The sequence below is a fragment of the Kwoniella newhampshirensis genome, chromosome 3 (genome assembly GCF_039105145.1).
Source record: "Kwoniella newhampshirensis strain CBS 13917 chromosome 3, whole genome shotgun sequence".
NCBI lineage: Eukaryota > Fungi > Basidiomycota > Tremellomycetes > Tremellales > Cryptococcaceae > Kwoniella > Kwoniella newhampshirensis.
Window position 1 is genome coordinate 1,201,149 of NC_089957.1, and position 21,277 is coordinate 1,222,425.

The window sequence follows — 21,277 nt, forward strand, 5'->3', positions numbered from 1 at the left end:
GGTTCGAAATGAGAGCAACGCATGAAGGGAACAATCGTTGCGTTGCGCATGTCCACGAAAATCGTTCGACTTTCTGCCTCAGGGCCGACGCTGTCTCGGTACCGATCGAATCGACTGAGCATTCCTGAGCGGTGCCCTCGGCGGGGTAGCAGGTGTGGACTGATTCTTGTCGGGCGACTCGAAAACCGCTTTGGCCTTGTTCACTTTGCTTGATTCTGAGCCCAGAGGAAAATCAGCATCATCCTTCCTATCTTTACGAGCTAACTTACCGGCCAGACGGTCTATGTCGTGCTCAATCGTTACTCTCCTGCCCTTTCTGGTTGCCGCATTGCTGAACTGATTCGGGTGCATCGGCAGAGGGCTTGGAGTCGTCGGAAGAGCAAGGTTCCGCGCGGTAAAGGTGGAAGGAAATCCTTTCGCTGGAGGCCCATTGTTACCAGGCGAGTGGGACAGCGATTGAGACTTCCCGTGTGTAGGACGAGGAGAATTCGTGAGTGGTGATGGAATGCTGGCCGTGTTATCGTTTGTGAGCAGTCGGACGATCTCGCGCTGCTTTTCCATTTCCTACGCCTAATGTATCAGCCGGTCCTTGTACAATACCGGTATGCACACAACTCACCTTCGCCCAGCGCTCAATCTTCTCTCTCTGCTCATCAATGATGCGCTGCTGAATCTCCACGACCTTCTCAAACCTCTCGATTTCGTCATCCTTAAGCCCAGGTCCCGAGGAGTCGCGGCGGGATCGTAATGCCGCTGCGATCATGGTCTCCGGCCTCGACCTTAGTTCGTGTACCTCTTGGGTCAACTTAGCCACGTTACTTCGATGGATATCGACCTCGGCCTGTGTTGATGCTGCGTGCTTTTGCGCGACGCGGAGTGCTTGGCGAAGCGACAACAGTTCCTCTTCCAGTACCTGCTGAGCTGCTTCGTGCTTGGCGACGAGTTCTGTCGACAATTTTGTAGCGTGCCGTTCGGCACTTTCACGGGCAGCAATTTCAATTCCCAAGCGTTCTTTGACCGATGCGTTGTCGGCAAGCTTCGAAGACAGCTCTGCCAGACTCTGCTCAGCCCGCTTCCGCGCGGTGATCTCGACCTTGAGCAATTGTTGACTATCGGCGGAAACGCTACCGAGCTGTTGAGTGAGATGTGCGAGTTTCTTCTCCGCGGTTGTCAAAGCAGCGGATGCCTCTTCCAGCTGCTTGGAGGATACGGTAGATTTTGAAGCCTGGGTGTCTTGCTGTTGTCTCAATTGAGCGAATTCGTGCTCGACAGCTGTGCGGAGTTTAGCTTCATTGTCCAGTTGCTTCCTGAGCTTATTTTGAGATGTTATTTCGTCAAGCTGTTGCCGCTTCAGTTCAGAGACTTCCTTCTCCACCTGCTGGCGCGCTGCGATCTCCTCTTCGAGCCGTTGCTGGCCTTGTACCTCTGACGCGGCGCACGTCCCGTGCTGCTCGACAAGAGAAGCAAGTTTCCTCTCGATCTCTCGTCTCGAGGCAATCTCCACCTCCAATCGTCTCTGTGCGTCATCCTTGCCCTGCCCAGCCACCTCACGCTCCATGACAAGTTCCTCCAGCCTCTCCTCAATCTCCCTCCGGGCTGAAGTCTCCTCCTCCAGCTTCTTCTTCCAATTCTTTTCGGCCGTACTAACTTCCCTCTGTTGCCGCTCCAAATCAGCGAATCGCTTTGCCGTCTCCAGGTGTGAAAGTGTGTCTTTCTCCGATCGCTGCTCCACCTCCCTCTGGCCCGCGATCGCTTCATCCCGCAGCAATGCGATCTCGCTCACTCGGGCCTCTGCGTCTCGACGAGCAGATTGCTCCGCTTCCAGTCGCTTCTCTTTCCCTTCGAGTTCTGCGTGAGCGGTCGCCAGTCTGTTCTCCACCTCTTTCTTGGCTTGACGCTCAGCTTCGAGCAGGATGTTGGCCTCGTGCTGCGTTGTGGTTCGTTCGTTGAGCTGTTGAGCAAGCTCTGAAAGTCTTGCTTCAAGATCCTGCTTCTGGTCGCGTTCTGACTCGAGTTCTGTAGAAATCCTGGCATAGCCCGCCAACTGGTCCTCCAGGCGACGTGAGATCTCAGCCACCTTGTCCTCCGCAGTCTGTCGCGCAACCAGCTCTACCTCGAGCTGGTTGGCAGCACCATCAGCTTCTGCAAGTCGAGCGCGAGCTTCATCTCGCTCAGTCTCAAGTGCGACTCTGGCCTGCATTTCGTGCTTGAGTCGATCTTCCAGATTGGCGTTGGCTTTGGCAGCTTGTTCCAGAGTGCCCAAGGCTTCGCTTATTTGCGCCGACAGCTTGCTCTCCTTCCCCTTCGATTCCACCAAAGCAGACCTCGACCGCTCCATCTCCTCTTCCATCGATTTCAGTCGCCCCTCATCTTCCTCCTTGCTTCTACTCTCCGCCAGCTGCTTCTCAAACTCAGTTCGTTGTCGATCCCATGTGCTTTGATCATCTTCCCTGAGTTTCCGCAAGTGACCGATATCCTGCCTCAGCTCGGAAAGGATCTTGGTCTCGTTCGAAAGCGCCTCTTTTTGGAATCGGTCCAGGTCCGACAGCGCTTGGTTCCGTTGTTGCTCGACCTGAAGTTTGTAGACATTCATCGCAGCAATCGCCTCCTTCTGCGAGGCTTGAGAAATGAGCAGTTCTTGGATCTTGCTGTTGAGGGTTGCGACAGATGATTCGTGCTGCGAGACCATCGCCTGGATCTGCTTTGCCGATGAAATCTCCGAGTCGGTTTTCAGCCGCTGTAACTCTTCCACCTTCTCCCGCTCCACCATTTCAAGTCTCTCTTTCGCTTCTAACAGCGAGGCCTTGACCTCCTCTCGTTCCCTTTCCACCTCGTCCACCCTCTTTTGGACCTCTTCGATCCGTCCTTGACCTTCCATGACGAGCTCCTCTCGACTTTTCCTGAGATCCAGGATTTTAGTCTCCAGCTCATCAATTTTTGATGTCTTGTCGTCGATCGTGGACACCAGCTCGATTCGAGTCGCTCGAAGCTGCGCGTTCTGATCTCGAAGGTCCCTCTCGGTGTACTCAAGCGACCTTTGCAAGGAGGTGAGGGAGTCTTGAGCAGCGGAGAGTTCGGCAGTGAGACTGGCAATACGCTCGTCTCTTTGAGACAGCTGACTTGCGCGTGCAAGCGCATTGGCAAGGTTTCGGTTCGCTAGTGACAAATCTTCTTCTTTGGCCGCGAGAGCACGTCGAAGGCCGGCGAGTATGCGATCCTGATCAAAGTTCTGAAGAGAGACGGTCAGGCCTTGATCACCCAGAGGTCACTCATTCTCACCTTCGCAAAGCTCCCCTCCGCCACCGATTCCAACGTTCCCATGATCCCTGGCATTTCCTCCTCAGCTTCGGGCACTCGAGTCATCCCGCTGATCGCTCGGCGGTCGTTCACTTTTTGAGGTGTGCCCAGACCGAGCCCTATCCGGTTGGTACCGACCGCCATGATGGCTGAGAAATCGCTGATACGTCGACGTTTCGGTTTGGGTGGAGACATTGGCCGACCCGCACCGGCCCGAGGGAGCTCCGAAGTGAGGATCTCGCCGTTGAGTTTCGCGAGTTGCTCTTTGAGTCTAGCGCGGCGGACTTCCATTGCAGCGACCGAGTCGGCGAGCTACGCGAAGTCAGGCTTTGTAGGATAGTTGCCCACGGAACTCACGTCTGAGATCTGATCGGTGTCAGGATCCGCTCGTAGAGCTTGTTGACCGGTCAACCCCTGCAATCTCTGTCTCAATTCTTCGATCTCCTGGTCCTTTGCTCGAATCAAGGCTCTCTCAGACGATGGCAGCTAGAGCGATTGCATCAGTAACGAGTCGTCCAAAGTGCTCATCACTCACCACATTCTTCTTCGCATTCGTCTTGACCTGAGAGCATCGTCCAGCGAATTTCAGTGTTTCCAGTGTCTCGGAACAATGCTCCTCCTCAGCGGACATCCTGCCCAACGTCAGCGACAACGCCGTAGCATCCGCGACCACACTCACGTGCATATGACACAGATGTTGGAGTCGCCGCCCAAAGCATTCTCCAGCAAGTGCGTGAGCTTGGAGTTCCGGTAGGGGATATGTCTGTGAAAGGACTGGTTAATTGACAAAGTATATGAGTGAAATCGGACTCACGAAGCCTTGGTCTTCTCCGTGAGCTTGTTGATGACCTCTCGGAGTGCTAGCAAGCTGTTGAGAGATTTAGTACTCAGGCCACATCAAACCGCTTGCCTGCTCACCTTTGGTTGATATGCTTCCCTTCCCCTCTTCTTTCAGAGTCCGACACTGCTTTTTCAGAGCCAGCCAAATCCTGTGATAGCGTTAGCAAGCCGCTCGCTCTCGGGAACTGCTTGACGCTTACAATGAGGTTCTGTGCAGAAACAGAGTGATCAGTTCGTGCGTATCATACTGGCTATGTCTAGCTGCTCACCAAGCGAGACAGTCTGATGTCCTCATCGCCGTCACCATCCCTCGGTCTTGATTCGATCACGATGGTGAACACACAGTGCGATCGCGACGACCTCTCATTCTGCGATGGATCCTGCTCAGCTGCCGTCACAAGCTGGCATGGGTTGCGGACCTACCCAGTCAGTCGCGCCTATCCTTCTACCTGCGTTGCCTCTCTCCAATAGCTCCATCACATCTTCCGGGTTGGACACGATCTCCTCGACCAGCGGCTCGACGTATACTTTACCCTGTATCCCATTGCGATGTCAGACAAGATATCTAGCCGCGAAAGACCGCACTCACCTTGATAAAATGGATGCTAGGCTTTTCATCATCCCTCAGCGGCCCCTTTTTGAAATTCAGTAGGTCTCGCAGAGTTTCGTTGTATATTTCGATGTACGATACTCGTAGCAGAAAAGCCCGGTCGGTGTCCTAGTAGCACGTAAGCGATGCAACCGTGCCAGGAGGACAGGCGACCTACTGCTGTGATAGCGTCGAAAACACCATCGACCGCGCAAGGGATGATACCCAGTTCGTCGTGCGTACCAGTCTGAAACCGACATCAACGATTCTCCCAACGAGTGGACCGCTGCTCACCATCGTGAATGACTTTCCACTGCCCGTCTGACCGTACCTTTTCAGAGCTTCAGCATGAGGTCTGGCCAGGAAAGCACCGACTCACGCGAAAATCGTGCTATTGAATCCATTCATAGCCTTCTCGACTAAGGGTGCAACTTTGTCGCCGTACAGATCCGGTGTTGTTGCCGGGTGTTGTAACAGTTTGTCTGAAAACAGGTCAGCTGAGGTCGGCCGTCAGACGCACAGACGTACCAAACGTATAGGTGTATCCATCCTCTCTACCGGCTTTCCCACCTCTCTGCTTCACCTTTGGATGTTCGTCCGACAGTGAGAGTGATGTCGGGGTAATGTCGTATGCAGTAGAGGCAAAAGGATTTTGGGTCGGTTTGATCCTACATTCCCCCAGATCAGCTCATGTCACGGATCAATGACGTTGAGATCTGGACTGACCTGACGCATACCACGACCTTATCGCTGGAGGATCCGGAAGCCGTCGAGGATGCCATCATACGCGGATTCGGCATGGTATTGGGCATAATTTCTGATCGTGTTTGTTGGGGTGTTGTCTGCATGGATAAGCTATCCTTGTACATGGGCACGCTCGCTGACTCCTTGAGACCTTCTCCTACACTATGGCTCTTCTTCACCTTTGCTTTACCACTCGCAGCGGATGCCGCTGCAGCTGCAGCCAACCTTTCTGCTAAAGTCTCCCTTTTCTTCCCTTTCTTCGCTGATGACACTGGCTCTATCGAATTGATGACTTTGCGCTTCGGTGTCGTCTGGGCGTCGTCCTCAGCTTCACTAGACGCAGCGGAGGAGGAGACGTCTCCACGGTGTATTCGCTTCCTTGACTTTGTCCGAGGCACCTTTGATGGCGATGAGGGGGACATGATGTTGGATCCGGGGAGAGGAGGAGGAAGACCGACGGCGAGAGAGGGGGGAGGACGGTTGTCGAGACAGGGTACGATGTTTGGTGGGTGATAATGTCATGCGACTTGTGGTGTATCTAGGTGTGCAGGTATGGATACATCGAGATCGTGTCCGTGATTATGACTCTGGATGGTATATGTTATGTATCAGTCAATGTTCGAATGAGAGTGAAAGTGACAGTCAATCTCGTTGAACGATGGGACACACATTATTGAATCTATTTTGTTGACGTACAAGAGTTCAGGGCAAGAGAGAGAGCAGAAACAAGCAAGTTGACAGTAAAAGCAGGCACGCTTTCGTTTTCTTGTTGTGGCAAAATCATCGATAATAATAAATGATAATAAACATGAACAACAATAACATGGTATCGCGCGTCCAGCATGTCGAAACGGCTTCTGCTTGTATGCTGCATCGGAGCAGCGTATGCATGCATGCATCGCAAGGCAGTACCTTTCTGTACGATGGGAACGTCCTCATAGCCTCAAGACGGTGTCACTTGGCGGGCTTCCCCCCCCCTCCCCTTCAGAGGTCTTCGTTGGAATCATACAAACGTCGAACAAGTCGAAAGCTTTTCATCCCGATAATAATAAATCGTGACGTGTGACTACACCGCATTGACTGGAGTCCCCACATCTTTGGGAAATCCCATTCTTGGCATTGATCTAATCTCGTCCAACGCAGCTCTATACCTTTGTTGGGCACTGGTCTCGACAGTCTGAGAACGATGACAGGGCTAAGGATCCTCCAACGAGGCCACCTGGCTGGACTCGGTGCAAGGCGGCCATCTCCTGCTCCAGCCATCCTGTCCTCTCTTCCTGCCCGACAGTTCACATCCTCCCATCCATCATTCGATGTCCCCTCATGGCCGAACCCTCCCATGCCTCAACCTCCAGTCGGCCCATCTGATAACCTGTCTGCGTTCTCGCCTCCCCCTCAATTCAAGCAGCGATCATTCTGGAGTGAATGGGCACACAGTGCTTCGTTCCAAGCGGCGCTCACTACTGTGGTTGGCTTGGGCATGGTGTTCGCAGGAGGTATGGCTTATTTGGAATGGTACAAGGCGCATGTCCTGCATAGGGTGAGCGCCTCCTCTCCCGTCACTGAACAAGAGCATCTGACATGGATTGCAGATCGGACGAGCCTTCGAGCCTGGCTATGTGAGCGGTTTCTGTTGTGAGCGCCTCCTACTCGCTGACATGGTGCACAGGATCCCGCATTGGAGCTTTCCACACTCAATGGACCCAACGCCACTCACATCAAGAGACGAGAACAGCCTCTCATCGATAGGATTGTACGTGGTGATGAGCGAGGGGGCTACTATCTCATCATAGGGTCAAAGGGGACTGGAAAGGGCACGATGATCATCGAGTGAGCCTCAACAGCCTGGAACCTTCGGACCTAGCAAGCTTACTTATCAATAGTGCCATGCGAAAGATCAACGCCGACGGTGTGTCTTCCTGTGAAGGTCAGATCTTCTAATTGCGCCTTGCATGTTCGCCAGCTAACTCAAATACATGTAGCTCACCCCGATCTCGAAGTCTTCCGTCTTCGGCTTGGTAAAGCCCTTGATTTCGACTTCTACGAAGACTGGCAAGGATCGCTGTTCTCGCGGGCGGACCCGCGTAACGGTGGACCATCGCTAGATGTGGAGAGAGCTTTGAACAAGTTGGAAAAGGTTGCTTTGCGGTACGCGAGGAATAATAACAGACCACTGGTCTTGGCGTTCAACAGTGAGTCCATGGTCTCATGTGTGGTTCTGACGATCAACACTCAGATATCCACCTGTTCCCGAATACGCCCGAAGGACATAGTGTCCTGCATCAGCTTCAGCAGCGAGCAGAAGCGTGGGCTGAGGGCGTGAGTGCAAGTTGATGAGGAAGATTGTGGCTGATACCGGACTTAGGGTATCCTGACTATGATCTTCTCTACCGACGATTTCTGTGGGCTGTCAATCCACCTTCCGGTTCAGCAATTACTGATCTCACTTTGTAGGGTGCCTGGATATGATGAAGAAGAACGCCTCGAGGATGAGAATTCTCTCGGTCTACGATCTTTCCGCCTCCGAGTCGATCCGAGCGCTTCGTCATCTTCGAACAAATACATTGAGAATGCGTGGTGAAGGGGAAGTGGAGGGAGACGATATTCTTCGGCGAGCGTACGAGCTGGTTGGAGGGAGAACAAGCTACCTTGCTCGAATTTCCCGAGCGGATGATATGATTGGTACGCGGGCGGCGCCGCGACAATTTTTAGGAGCATAGGCTGACACATCGCAGAGGAAGCGGAAAGCATGATAGAGGGAGAGAAACAGTGGCTGCTTTCAAAGTGAGCGCAGCAGACTACCGCTGAAGAATGTAGCTGACCTCACGCAGAATCGGACTGATCCCAGAGCATGACGATGATGTGATGTAAGTCCGGGTGGAGATCTCATTCGAGCACTTGCTGATGATTGCTGGCCGCAGGGACGAACAAAAGTACGTGATCGTGTGGTTCAGTTTGGGAAGAATAAAAGCTGACACCGCTGACACCTCTAATAGATGGGCAAGGTGAGCGCGATAATCCCGTCATGATACTGACATCATGTAGCTGCTCGTGGCTCCTGCTTCGCCACCTTGCCAAGGCCGCACCTACTCTCTCACCCTATATGCGTACAGTTGCAGAGGTCCCCCCTGTGCCTGAAGTCGCGCATGACGAAGAACAAGAAGAGCCAGAACAATCGTCCAGCGCAGTGGACATAACTCCACCCCCCGCGCCATCATTTGGTGATCTGCATTTGCCAAATGTGACTTACGAGGAAGCAAGGAAGATCATGACGAGGGCCGACTTCCTCGAACCATTAGATCATGACCATGTCAGTCCTCCTTTTACGATTTGAACGGAAACAATTGTGTTAACAGTGTGCAACTAGATCATCTCTATCGATGTGAGGACTAAACCGCACTGCCTCCACCAGCTTTGTGTACTGACGTTCCGCAGCTAAATCACCACGTGCGACCTGACTCAATGCTTCTGCTGCGTGCAGCACAGCAAGTCATCGCGGAAGAGGGCTTTGACGAAGCATTGGATATAACGAGGGATAGAATAGACCAAATTGAAGGTGAGTGACGGTCAGAATGTAGATCAACAGACCAACTCGCGGACTACTGATTCTCGAGCTTAGGCCTACACCGACAAAACGAGTTGACTGTCAAAGAACCGTTCAAGGTGGTCTTCGGCAAGGAGGACGGGAAAAGCGTCTCTGAAGTGGTGGGATTGGGAGAGAGCTTTGTACCTGCCGAAGACGATGAGAAAGAGGAAGGGGCAGACGGGCGCATGGTTTAATCCCCGGTACATTTACAGAACGCGGAGTGCAAAATCACACGAATTCTTTGCGACGAATCCGCAAAGTCCAAGGAGTGTGAGAGTCAGACAGGCTCGATAAGCCTTCCACCTCTGGGCTCATTCTACTTTTGCCAGGAGGGAACATCTTGCGAGACGCCGTTCAACCGTCCGACCATTCATAAATACCTCTGTCTATCTCGCTTCAAATTCGAGAACACCTTTGCTGAAACTGTCTGTTGTTGTCACCTGTGCCGTGAAAAAACAAAAGACGTTCTTGTTAACTTGTCTTGTCTAGTCCAATAAACAATAAAGGGGTTAACTTATGTATCGGGAAGAATGCGCGTCTGTGTACTTCACTGGTCCAATCATCGAGCAACCATTTCAAGATGACAAACAGTCTCTCAGAGCCTCTCTAGCAAACTGGCTGACTGTGTAAAACAATTTATCTGCTCTTTAATAAGTTAACCTCCCAACAGCTCCCGGAGAGAGGACTGATTGAAATACCTTACTGTTGTCGGCTGTCAGCTGTCAGCTCTCCCAGGTAACGTTACAATAGCTTGCGGATCTTGGTTTGTCGTTATTTGACGAAGTTTGAGAAGAGTAGTGGAATGTCTTTTGACTTGACTAGCGGCAGATGCCGTACTTAACTCGTTCACTCTGTGATCATCTCTTGGTCTTCGTTATGGCAAGTTAGAGGTGCAAGGTATGGCCACGTTTCCCACACGAAGAAGAGAAGATAGGATGACGCAAGATCCATCCTTTTGCAGGTCCTTTTCGTTGCTGCAACACCCCCAAAAACGTGATAGCAGCTTGACGTTGGTGCCAACAGGATCAAGCTCAGAAGCGGTGCACGAGTAAACGATTCTGTGAAGATCTCAAAATCGATTTTTCAGTTTTCAGTCATTGAAGTATTTCCGTTGTGTTTTCTCCCTGTGCTGAGTGTGCTCCGACTGTGGCGCGACCGTATCGTCGACCAACCTGTCGGTTCTTGATTGTGATAAGAATCGTATTGAGGCGAGCAGCACGAACCAACCGTCATGAAATGTAAAGAATGCATAATGTTGCAAACGGTCGACCGTCTATCCCTCCACCCCTCCTCATACCACAACATTGCACGCCACCCTTCTTATGCAGCAATCTGCACCTGTCTCTTAGGCTTCCAAGCACCGGCCTTCGCTGGTGCTGCAGCTTGTCCAGGCGTCGTTCCATTTGGTTGAGCACCTTGTGTCTGAGCAGGAGCAGTGGGTTTTCGTTGAGCGGGGAGAGGGGCGGATCGGATGGTGTTGTACACTCTTTGAGCGTGTTCGGCATTTCTGCAACGAAGCGACCACGTCAGACGCAACCATGCAACGCATCGAGTAGACTTACCGGATAAAGAAGCCCGCAAATCTTCTGTGAGATGTAGTCTCCTCGACGTGGACCATCGACTGTACAGAGTGTCAGCGCAACCCTTGCTCTAACGCTTGGCTACTCACCCCATCGATAGTGAAGTCCAGGTTGTTGGTGACAATTCTCTCTCCGTCCAGCAGTGTTCCCTCTCCAGCTCCCTTGGCATACGTTCTGCTTGCCGCCTTCAGTACCATCAATTGCTGCAGAATTTCCTCCTCACCGTCCTCTTCCGTCGCTGAGAATGCCGCGAGTTTAGAAGCATCGATAGAAGTGTACAGCTTGAGCAAGTTTCGGATGTTTGAAACGCCCTTCACAGCTGCGACGTCGGAAAGGAAAAGGTCAAGATGTCTGTTTATGGCGTCGATGGGAGGATTGGCGAGGTATGATTCGAGCGCGGCAGGGTCTTCGTAAGGAGGAGGGTTCACATTCAGGTATCGAGGAGCAGCGGAGAGGTAAAGGTCCTTGAAAGTTTCAATGGCCTCGTCGCTGTGCACGTCATTAGCAGGCAATAGACCCAATCTTGTTCCAACTCACCCTCCTCGTTGCAAGATCGCGAGCTGGTCACCATAGTGCTCCTTCACGATCGACATGATGCTTTCATCTGAAGGACCGGGTGACAGGGTAGTGCAGATGGCAAGCAACGCGTACATTCGCTCGCACTGCTTGGTGATCTGCGCATGAAAGGATCAGCCAAATTACGATGAGCGTGTACTCGTACTCACCGAGCCATACTGATAACTTCGGGTGTGATATTGCTTCATTCGGATGAAGAAGATGAGAACGGAGATGAAGGTCTTGATGGCGTCAGGCCATCGTCCAAGCGCCATGTAAGAGCACCCAACCTGGATGTCTGGTCAATCTAATGCTCCACAGACTACGTATCGTTGGTGGCGCGACTTACATGGTAGTATGTGGTGACGTGACAAGCAGTGATGCGGGTGAGGAAAGCGCCACCGCTGAGATCAACGTTCTCCATCGTTTGCAAAGCCACTGCAGGCATTGTCAGCACCGCCTCTAGCCTAAACATTGGTGGACTCACAAGTAGGATCACCAAGCAGGACGTGCACTCTCAACAAACAGATCAGAGAGAAGTAACCCAAATTCCTATACAAGGGCTTGCTTCCGTACTCTCCGGCAATCTCCGCAACCTCCTCGGGCGTCTTTCCCTCCTTCTCAGCCTTGAGCTGCTCGTTGATTTGACTCTTCTGCACCAGAGAGTAAAGGACGTTGAGGACTGAGTACGATGACCAGATGTGTTGAGCCTCGGCCAGCATCTCCAACTCGTCGTCCGCCTTGTTTTTGGGACTCGCACGCCACTGAGCGAAAGATGAGAATTGGTAGACAAACTCGTCGAGCATGTCCCAGAGCCATTGGATGGGCAAATCAAGAGGCACAGGGCCTTCCGAGTCTGTGAGAGAGGTTAGTTTCGCCGCGTGATACCGATAAACAACCTACTCAGAAGATAGTTGAAAAGCTCGCAAATGTTCTCGTATGACTGGAAACGGTCGTCGATGGTCGGTTGCAGCTTGGCGTAAACGTGTCGGAAGTAGAGCTGGAAGTAAATTAGCAGAGATATCAGACCGACAGTTCTCCGACTCACTTCTCGGTAAAGGGTTAAAAAAACTTGGTCTGCGTTCTTCGATTAGCTGATATCTATCTATCAGACGAGCGAGAGTACTCACCGTTACCGACCAAAGGAGAGATGAGCTCGGCTTCGGGCCACTCGTTCTGAGCGTAATGCGCCTGGAGCGATGCTCAGCTCTGACTCTGCCGGCACAACTGATATAGCTTACCTGGGAAAGCTTGTTCCATCCCGACTCGTACATGTTGGTGATCGTAGGAAGGTCGTTCTCGAGGATAGCCTGGTGGAAAAGGACCAGGAACTGCGCAATGACGGAGTCAGCAATCTCCCCCTGTGCCACGACGCCAAGAGCCGCTCCCTCCTCTCCGCTGTCCTTTGTCTTCATCCTCGACCACGATCTCTCTACACCGTCCATATACTCCTCCATATGATCTTGCAACAGTGCTGTGCCTATCGATGTCTCTCACTCACCCTCTTGACATCCTCGGGGACCATCTCCAAAGCTTGCATTTGCTCCTGCTCCTGTTCAGCCGCCATCAACTGTTGTTGAGCATAAGCATGTTGCTCCAACTCCTGCAATCGTCTGTATTCATCTCCATCCGCTTGAGGTTGGTACTGAGCCGGCACAGCGAGAGAGGACAGGAGCTCATCGTCCTCGGGTTCGTAGAAAGCGGTGGGGTCGGCCATCTTGTCTTGCGTGCGGTTGTTAAAGTGACAAAGTGGTGGTAGATGTGACGGCTGTGATTAGCCTTTTGGTTTGATCGGTTTGAGTTGACTTCAGCAGCAATGCTGTCTACAGACGAACAAAAGTCCATTAATCAACGAGCATCCCCAGCTACCACTCAAGAATTCGACAAAACGCCGAACGCCGACAGGATGTGGCACCGCACCTCCACCTGGAGAGACCGGGCGTCTCGTCGTTTCAGAAGCTGATTCGAACCATAACCTGCCATCCGAATGTAGTGCATATCGCTGCACGATACGATGCAGGCGGTTCACAGACTGACCCATGCTGCGTGCTCGACCTCGGCCAGACTCTCAGCCACACATACCCCTCTCAGTGTGCCCCGTCAGCTAGCAGGCTGTAGCCGTTGGACACTCAGTCGAACATGGAGAGTGTACTCTTCCCGCGCGAGCGGACAAGTGACAGACAGCACACAAAACGATGACGATCTCTTCGGCGACTCTGCTCCCGAGAGAGAGGCACATCCGATGTCTGTGGAAGGAGATATTGCTATGGAAGAAGAGGACGTCACGGTCGACAGGTCGAAACCCGTCAGTCGTATCTTCAAGCAGTATGTGTCCTTTTGTTAATCCGTGACTAGCCGACAAAATACGAAGTGCTAGACAAACCTCGGCTACCTGGATCTATCAAGAAGCTCAATAGAATCTTGTCACGACAACGGACGATCGAGGTTCCTGAATCAGAGCTACACGAAAAATTTGTCAAAGGTGACTTCATCGTCCGCTATATTTTGGTTCTTGGCTGAGGCAGATGAGACAGGTCGCGGACCAGGAGGTCAAGCTATCAACAAGACCAACTCATCTGTATCTCTCACCCATATCCCTACAGGTATACGGGTACAAGCGCAACCTACTCGATCTCGCGAGGAGAACCGCAAAGTCGCGAGGAAGATCTTAGCGGAACGACTGGAAGTTCTACGATCTACAGGTCAACTTCCTGGTTCCGAAAGGGAAGAGGAAAGAGTCGAGGTGGAGTACACTGCTGGAGACAAAAAGGCACAGAGAAAGTTTGAGGAAATGAGACTGAGTGAGACGTATACGAAAGCCGAGATAAAGGCTGAGAAGGAACGAAGGCGGAAGGCCAACAGAGCGAAGAAGGCGAAACGGAAGTATGGAAAGGGAAAGGTCGAGGTGGATGGAGAGATGACAGAAGGATCGGAAGATCTTGACGGAGCTGATTCCGAGATTAAGCAAGGGGTATAATTGATGCATGATGATATGAAACATCGTGTTGGTATCTGCTTTGCTATGCTAGGGGTTGTGGGCGCGTCACGGGTTTGTCTCGAGGTTGATTTGTTTGCCAAATTTGGCATACCTACCATCGCACTGTCAGTGTTTGCTGCCCATGTACTCTGCCGGGCAGATCACCCACAATTGCACCTTCAATTCCTTCATGCCCTTCTCGCACTCCTCTGCCTTGCCTTGTAACCCTTCGATATCGTGCTCATACCGTTTCAGATCCGCTTTCAGCTGTCTTCTAGCAGCTCTCAGATCAAGGTAGAAGAACGCTTCGCCCATCTTGTACAGTATCGGGTGCTTGTCGTCCTCATCGGCGAGCTCGAGCTCGGTGGAAAGATCGTCGTAGTATTCTTTCTCCTCCTATATGAAGCGATTATTTAGCGTGATGCGAGTCGTATGCCAACCGATCGACACCCACTTGCTTCAATTTCAGCAAGTCCTGAATGTCTGATAATCGGTTGTTGAGTTTTGAGAATGTGTTGATTCGTTGCTGGTCCTCTAAGTGCTTGTTTATTAGCTTGAGCCGAGACGGTAAGGGAGCAGGAAGACATACCCCAGGCGACCTCCACTCCATCACCTTCATCTTCCGGGGGTAACTACGAGTTGGTGAGCCACACCACATCAAGCGGCAAGATACCGCCAAGCAAGCTGAACTCACTAAGCTCATGTCTGCGACTGTGGAATACTCTGCGAGATCAGCTCTTACCAATCGATTTCATCAATCGGTATGAGAGCTTTTGAACGTCATGGTCAGCTTTTGAACCGACGCGAAGGAGACTGTGACTATGTGGTGAGATATTTCTGCTTCCGTGATCTTGAACTGCCCCAAACGCCACGTCATAGAGTCCCCCGGTAACCGTCGATACAACGCGTTTCCCTCGCGTCGGTGTCTGTCTCACCAGTTGGACAAAGTCAACTTTCAACCGGCCAAACACACACAGACAGCATCAAGATCGCAACATCATCAAACACTTTCCTTCCCCTCTCTCTCTCTCTCCCTCTTCCAACATTCATGTCTAGAATCCCCGTACCGCACGGAGGCCTTCATCACTCTATCACACACTCAGACTCCCATCCTGAGAGCAACACCAACATGAACACCCATTCACCGGCTGCTGATACAAGGAAGAAGCAAAGTAAGAGGGATGAGGTGAGTCGTTGGTTTCGGTCGATACGTACAATCCAATCTTTTCCTGCTGGTGTCACGAAGGATATGGGAGCCATGGGAGGAAGGTTTCAGCGTCATCAGTCCAAACGTTGCATAACCTAGCACCGCATTCATCCTCTACTTTGATGAACGATGGCGGTTGCTACCGCAGAGAAGCACGGACCCAGAATCCTTTGGGATTGTTTCCTCCATGACTGCTTTCATTTACTCTTTCATTGGGTTTCATCACCTGCACCTCCTTTGTCCTTCACGCTGGAGAGTTGCCCGTCCATTCACACTGCCCAAGGTGTAACCTAGTACCCCACACATGTCTCCTCTCCACTGACCCCATTCTCGCGAATTGCTCCGAGACATCAACAACCCGTCTGCGTCCGGACCCGTTACATTCCTCTTTCCCGTTCTCTCGCTTCTTCTTCCTCTGGCTCATACCACCCATTTGATTGCCCATGCTCAGACATCCCTTCCTTCTACTGCATCTTCATACCCCTTCCCAACCATAACGACCGCCATGTCCTCCTCGCAAACAACCGGATACGACATCTCACGTTCACGATCACCCATGACCACGCAAAAACCTCTACACACCCCTCCTGATTCCATCCGTTCGTCGAAATCTTCGCATACCGCTATGGAACCCCCTCACTCGGACGCTACTCACACGCTGGTACTCAACGCTGATGATCTCGCGGCCGCTGTCCCTCGTCCACAACCACCCAAACATTCACGTACTGTTTCCAACCCTTTCAAACACAAATCCAAACCCGGTCCCGTTCCTTTTCCTGGAACGCATTCGACGCCTTCCACTGCAACCTCTACACCCCCCGTGTCTGATCCTCCCACTCCCGACGATGAACCACAACGTCCTCGTTACCATTCTACCCTTTCGCGATCACGCTCTACCAACTTTGCTGGAAAATTACAGTCTCTACGAAAGAAGATCGAGGGTGAACTCTCGCGTAAACGACCAGGATCAGGTGCTCCTTCCTCCCAGTCCGTGGGCGGGAAAAGAAGCAACAAGAAGATCCAAAAGGGCACCGTCGCGGGTCTTCGCCCAAGTCCAGCATTGACTGTGCCTGAGGCAATGAGTGTGGCCGACGCAAGTCAGCTGTGCGCCGCGAAGAGAGCAGACTGTGTCCTTGTTGTGGATGAGGAAGAGGGCTTGAGCGGTATTTTCACTGCCAAGGATCTCGCTTTCAGGGTCAGTCTGATCGTCATTGCACCAGGAGGTATCAACTGACGGTTTCTTGTAGGTCACTGCTGAAGGCTTGGACCCAAGAGCGACTTCCGTGGCGCAAATCATGACCAAAAATCCAATGGTCACTCGTGATACCACCAGTGCAACCGAGGCATTGCAGCTCATGGTCAGCAGGGGTTTCAGACATTTGGTAAGTCTAGCCGAGTTGTGTGAAGAGTTTCGCTGAGTTCGGTCTACTGTCAGCCCGTTTGCAACGAAGACGGCGACGTCGTGGGACTTCTTGATATAACTAAAGTCTTCCACGAAGCTCTTGCCAAGGTGGAGCGTGGTTCTTCTGCCACCTCCCAGCTGCAAGCCGCTCTTGCCGGTGTCCAGACCGAGCTTGGTCCCGGTATGGCTGGTAACCCTCAAGCAGCTGCTATGTTGGCATACGTCGACGCCCTCCGAGAACGGATGGCTCTCCCCGATCTCACCACCGTCATTGACACCAGCAACGCCCCTCCCACTGTCTCTCCTCGAACCAGCGTCCGAGACGCAGCAAGACTGATGAAGGAGCGACGCACTACCGCGGTTTGTGTCATGGAGGTCAACACTGGCAGCAGCGCAATTAGTGGGGCAAGTGGGCTCGGCGGTAATCCTAAAATTGCCGGTATCTTCACCTCAAAGGATATCGTTCTGAGGGTCATCGCCGCCGGTCTGGACGCATCAAGGTGCAGTGTGGTCAGGGTTATGACTCCTCACCCCGACACCGCACCTCCCACAATGGTCGTCCAAGATGCACTGAAGAAGATGCACAGTGAGTCAAGGTGGCGTTCCTCTGGTTCAAGCTGACAATGTTTCAGACGGTCACTACCTCAACCTTCCCGTTGTTGAGACCGATGGTCGGCTCATTGGCATCGTCGATGTCCTGAAGCTGACATATGCCACTCTTGAGCAGGTGAATCGCAAAGCAAATTGAGCGCAAATTGAGCCTGACCTTACTGACAATTTCCTCAGATCGACTCAATGAGCGAGGATCGATCAAACGAAACGGGGCCCATGTGGGGCAAGTTCTTCGAAACCCTTCCAGGAGCCGGAGGTGACGACGATACCGCCTCGGTAGTCTCGCAATCCGAAAGACCCGACACCCCCTCTCGACCCACCGGCCATGGTCGAGGACTATCCAGCATGACTTCACCCATCTCTGAGGTCATGCCCAACGACTCCGCTTCTGCGGTTGACGATGCCACCTCCGACTTTGGCGGGAAACGAGGGGGAGCAACCTCTTCTGTTGCACCCAGCCCGGTGCCCGTCGATGATGGCACATACATCTTCAAGTTCCGAACGCCTTCTGGTCGAACGCATCGATTCCAAGCCCGACACGACAGCTATGAGCTGCTGAGAGATATCGTGGCTGGAAAGCTTCTCAACGATCCCTTCTTCACGGCGGAAGGCGGTCAGGAGGGACAGGAAGTTCATCTTCCCGACCCGAACGACTTCACCCTTCACTACACCGACGACGAGGGTGATATGGTCACGATGACTGCCGATGGAGACGTTGCCGATGCTGTCAGGATTGCTCGAGGTCAAAAGTCAGATCGGGTCGTGCTTCTCGTTGAGGGTGGGAAAGTCTGGGAAGACGCAGCTAGAGATCTCGGAGGCGACAAGGCTGTAGACAAACTGAAGGAAGTCGAAAAGGAGGTGAAGGGCGTTGAGGACGCAGAGGAGAAGATGGAATCTGTGACTGTCGATCCTGCCACAGAGCCGACCTACGGCGCGACAGGAGCGGTTCACTCAGCGGGACCTAGTCCTGGTACTCCTGGTGTTCCGGAACTTGTCGGTGGAGTCATACCGAAAGATATGGTCTTGCCTGCCGCGATCGGGTTTTTGGGTGTGGTGATTCTCGGTGTCTTTGTTGCTAGTAGAGCTAGCAAGTGAGCGATTAAGTCACAGCTGATTTGCTGCTTGATGTAGTTTAGAGCACCTGTAGAGGAAGAGAAGTCGGTAGATACACTCGAACGAGTTTTAGTCTCGCTGGATTCCACCGGATCTAGATGTACAATTATGTTGGACAATGCACGAACGGTGATGAAGTACAAACTCGACACGGTTGCGAGGTGCTTGAACGGAGGCTTCTGATATTTTGTACGTTTTTGTACGTCATGCAAGATGGTACTCATACATTGGCAGTGAAATGCTCCATATAAGTAGCCCCACCACGCGGACAGATGGGCCGATGCATGTAGTCTCATACTCTATGAGTGGGTCTCATTGACGGACTAGTAATGTGAGTATGGTAGATGATGAAGGGGGTTCGGTAGCTGGCGTGAAGCTCTGTCGAGTATATGTGAATCTATAGAACGATCACATCATCAGCGTCCTCTCGTGCGACCCTATTGCCAAGACCGAAAGGCCAATGAGAACGCGTGATAAGGAGTTTCACGGATACGATTGCAAAACTACTCACGATGCGTAACCTCTTCGTTCGACCCTGTTCAATTTGCCAGCTGTCGATGCGTTTGTCTGAGTCCGTTGACCTCTTACAGGGTAGCCTGCAGCATGTCTGCGATGAAGTGAAGATCGTCAGCAACTCCTCCTCCTCCTTGCCAGTTTCCATGATGCGACATTGCATGTCCAAGGCCGCCACTGAACTGGTCTTCCTTGCAAAACAAGACAGACTCCGCTCACCTCCTTCCGCGATAAGAACCGACTTGACGCATATGTAAGATATCAGCCTGCATAGCTCTCCTCGCCTCCGTCTCAATCCTCAGATCATCCAACGGATCCTCCCTCTCCTTCGCTTTGCCTTTCCCTTTACCTTCGTCGCTTGTGCCACGACGGGCAGCCCCACCAGGAGGAGCTAAGATGATGGGGTTATCTGACGGCTTGGCGGTGGTGGATGGCGATGAGAGATAGGCTGATAAGGAGGTGAGTTGGGGTTCGGTGAGGTCGGATACGAGTGCGGACTGATGGATCTGGAGTCGGGAGAGCAGTCGGGAGGCGAGTGGATGGGAGAGACCGTAAAATGTCAAAAGGGCGATCTGCAAGAGGGACCACCGGTTGATGTGCAGAGATAGAGATGGGAGTCGATACAGATGGTGATACCAGCGGATCACGAGAGAGGGGTGGATATGAGGACGTTGGTAGTGGTCGAACCAGCGCATGGATCGGCATTGATTAATGGGTATTGGCGTAGGCAGGGTAAGATATAGACAATTGAGAGTGATCAAAACAATCAGCTCAGTTCGCGAGAACCCGGAAAGATGGCAGGTACGACTCACCTTGAGCGGCTTGTGGTCCGGCAAGTTGTGTCCGAGCAAGTGCATGTTGAGCGATGATGTGCTTCGGACAGATGACGAGAGGAAGATGCGGGCGCAGAACCACGGGTCAAGTTACATCCAGCGGATAAAAGCCAGAGCATCAAGAGTCAAAGTGGTCGTCGTCGAAGGAGGTGAAATCTCGATGAGTCAAAGTCAAAATGCCACATCTTCGGGAACGGTCGGAGTTAACACTTGCCATGCACCCTCACCGATTGAGATTTCGTTGTCGACTGATTGATTGATTTCGCGATTCATGCCTTTCTGTTGTCCATACTATTTGAGTACGCATAGACACCTTGCTTGACTAGACTCGATACCAACCGTCCAGTATCCGCACCGGCATCATGTCACTACCTGCTGGCTCCACCCTCCCGACAGCATTCAAGCTGGTTCATACCATCCTCTCCTCCAACCCTCAAGCAGGATTCACGACTCGTGAACTGGTACGAGAGGGTATCGCCTTGTATCAAGCGTCTTCATCCTCTGGTGAAGCCTCGTCGTCCAGCTCTTCCGCTTCCGACACTGCGAATCCTACCCCCGAGGCCGCCAAGGGAGGGAAAGGGAAGGCTGTCAAAGGGAGGAGTAGTAGCGGCAGTCCCGGTGTCAATGTGGTACCCGAGGGACACCCATTCGTCTCCACTTCGTGAGTGTCTGCTATGATTCAACCAGTGTCGTTTAGCGGGCCTTTGTTTGGTGGATGGCGAACTGACAGGTCCGCCGTTATGTGTACCGATACTCCATCCGTTACTTAGCTTCCTCAAACACCGAGTTCTACCCATTCTACAATCCCAAGATCTCATCCGAAAATCAGTCCATCACCCATCCGCCTCTACCTCCACTCCTAGCTCTTCTGCCAATGCCACCGCTCAAACGAGCAAGAGCAAACCCACCTTCCGATGGACCTTGACCCCACCATCCTCCACCCCGTCGAGTCTCTCCACTCCCGCATGGTCGTTGCCCCACCACTGGGACAGAATACTAGCTGGAGAAACGCCCGGTAAACTGCATGCGGAGTTGTCACAGAATAAAATGGCTCGACAGGTGGAAGAGAAAGAACGAGGGTTTGCGAGTGGGAAGTTGAGGAGGACCGAAAGGGAGATGTGGGCTTGGGAAGGGAGAGCGGAAGGACTGACGACGAGGTTGGAGAGATTGCATTTGAATAAGAGGAGAGCGAATGCCAGACCGGCGAAGGAGAGAAGAAGGAGAGATAGCTGGGAGAAGCTGTTCGGAAGCGATAAAAGGTCGTCGAGTCAGGTAGCGGCGTAGAGAGGGAAGCGGGCTTGGATCATGCATATGACACAGTATCACGATCAGCTCTTGTGGGCCACTGACAGAATCGATCGACTAGTCTGCGTTGGAACCGCGAGCAGCCAAGCGACGTCGCGAGTGGGCTAGCACCGAGATAAGCAAG

The 21,277-nt window shown here is 52.5% G+C and overlaps 8 protein-coding genes across 8 annotated transcripts; 4 read left to right on the forward strand and 4 right to left on the reverse strand.

Moving 5' to 3' along the window:
• Positions 1-78: 78 nt before the first annotated feature.
• On the reverse strand, positions 79-5,992 carry IAR55_001793 (uncharacterized protein; the record flags this gene model as incomplete). Its single annotated transcript, XM_066944916.1, has 18 exons — positions 79-215; positions 270-564; positions 620-3,229; positions 3,280-3,609; positions 3,655-3,783; positions 3,833-3,929; positions 3,977-4,060; positions 4,112-4,165; positions 4,216-4,346; positions 4,407-4,505; positions 4,561-4,671; positions 4,727-4,855; positions 4,905-4,973; positions 5,021-5,057; positions 5,106-5,208; positions 5,255-5,394; positions 5,453-5,798; positions 5,869-5,992. 18 exons carry the CDS (start codon positions 5,990-5,992, stop codon positions 79-81), a joined length of 5,025 nt encoding a protein of 1,674 aa, XP_066804839.1.
• A 664-nt stretch (positions 5,993-6,656) lies between these two features.
• Positions 6,657-9,250, forward strand: IAR55_001794 (uncharacterized protein; the record flags this gene model as incomplete). Its single annotated transcript, XM_066944917.1, has 14 exons — positions 6,657-7,010; positions 7,063-7,089; positions 7,140-7,300; positions 7,354-7,397; positions 7,453-7,662; positions 7,707-7,789; positions 7,836-7,872; positions 7,925-8,152; positions 8,206-8,254; positions 8,302-8,337; positions 8,392-8,403; positions 8,516-8,780; positions 8,906-9,026; positions 9,090-9,250. 14 exons carry the CDS (start codon positions 6,657-6,659, stop codon positions 9,248-9,250), a joined length of 1,788 nt encoding a protein of 595 aa, XP_066804840.1.
• Positions 9,251-10,376: 1,126 nt separating this feature from the next.
• On the reverse strand, positions 10,377-12,908 carry IAR55_001795 (eukaryotic translation initiation factor 3 subunit L; the record flags this gene model as incomplete). Its single annotated transcript, XM_066944918.1, has 12 exons — positions 10,377-10,563; positions 10,619-10,677; positions 10,726-11,125; positions 11,174-11,310; positions 11,362-11,481; positions 11,541-11,629; positions 11,679-12,047; positions 12,095-12,191; positions 12,240-12,268; positions 12,322-12,382; positions 12,433-12,522; positions 12,693-12,908. 12 exons carry the CDS (start codon positions 12,906-12,908, stop codon positions 10,377-10,379), a joined length of 1,854 nt encoding a protein of 617 aa, XP_066804841.1.
• A 297-nt stretch (positions 12,909-13,205) lies between these two features.
• On the forward strand, positions 13,206-14,168 carry IAR55_001796 (uncharacterized protein; the record flags this gene model as incomplete). The annotated part of the gene is made up of 3 exons (XM_066944919.1): positions 13,206-13,496; positions 13,547-13,673; positions 13,726-14,168. 3 exons carry the CDS (start codon positions 13,206-13,208, stop codon positions 14,166-14,168), a joined length of 861 nt encoding a protein of 286 aa, XP_066804842.1.
• A 66-nt stretch (positions 14,169-14,234) lies between these two features.
• On the reverse strand, positions 14,235-14,871 carry IAR55_001797 (uncharacterized protein; the record flags this gene model as incomplete). Its single annotated transcript, XM_066944920.1, has 5 exons — positions 14,235-14,280; positions 14,338-14,564; positions 14,623-14,702; positions 14,758-14,800; positions 14,863-14,871. 5 exons carry the CDS (start codon positions 14,869-14,871, stop codon positions 14,235-14,237), a joined length of 405 nt encoding a protein of 134 aa, XP_066804843.1.
• Positions 14,872-15,880: 1,009 nt separating this feature from the next.
• On the forward strand, positions 15,881-18,484 carry IAR55_001798 (uncharacterized protein; the record flags this gene model as incomplete). The annotated part of the gene is made up of 5 exons (XM_066944921.1): positions 15,881-16,570; positions 16,623-16,757; positions 16,811-17,363; positions 17,410-17,504; positions 17,564-18,484. 5 exons carry the CDS (start codon positions 15,881-15,883, stop codon positions 18,482-18,484), a joined length of 2,394 nt encoding a protein of 797 aa, XP_066804844.1.
• A 330-nt stretch (positions 18,485-18,814) lies between these two features.
• On the reverse strand, positions 18,815-19,872 carry IAR55_001799 (mitochondrial 37S ribosomal protein uS13m; the record flags this gene model as incomplete). Its single annotated transcript, XM_066944922.1, has 4 exons — positions 18,815-18,899; positions 19,014-19,109; positions 19,235-19,587; positions 19,828-19,872. The coding sequence occupies 4 exons, from the start codon at positions 19,870-19,872 to the stop codon at positions 18,815-18,817; spliced, it is 579 nt and encodes a 192-aa protein (XP_066804845.1).
• Positions 19,873-20,210: 338 nt separating this feature from the next.
• Positions 20,211-21,132, forward strand: IAR55_001800 (uncharacterized protein; the record flags this gene model as incomplete). The annotated part of the gene is made up of 2 exons (XM_066944923.1): positions 20,211-20,509; positions 20,619-21,132. 2 exons carry the CDS (start codon positions 20,211-20,213, stop codon positions 21,130-21,132), a joined length of 813 nt encoding a protein of 270 aa, XP_066804846.1.
• Between the last annotated feature and the right edge of the window lie 145 nt (positions 21,133-21,277).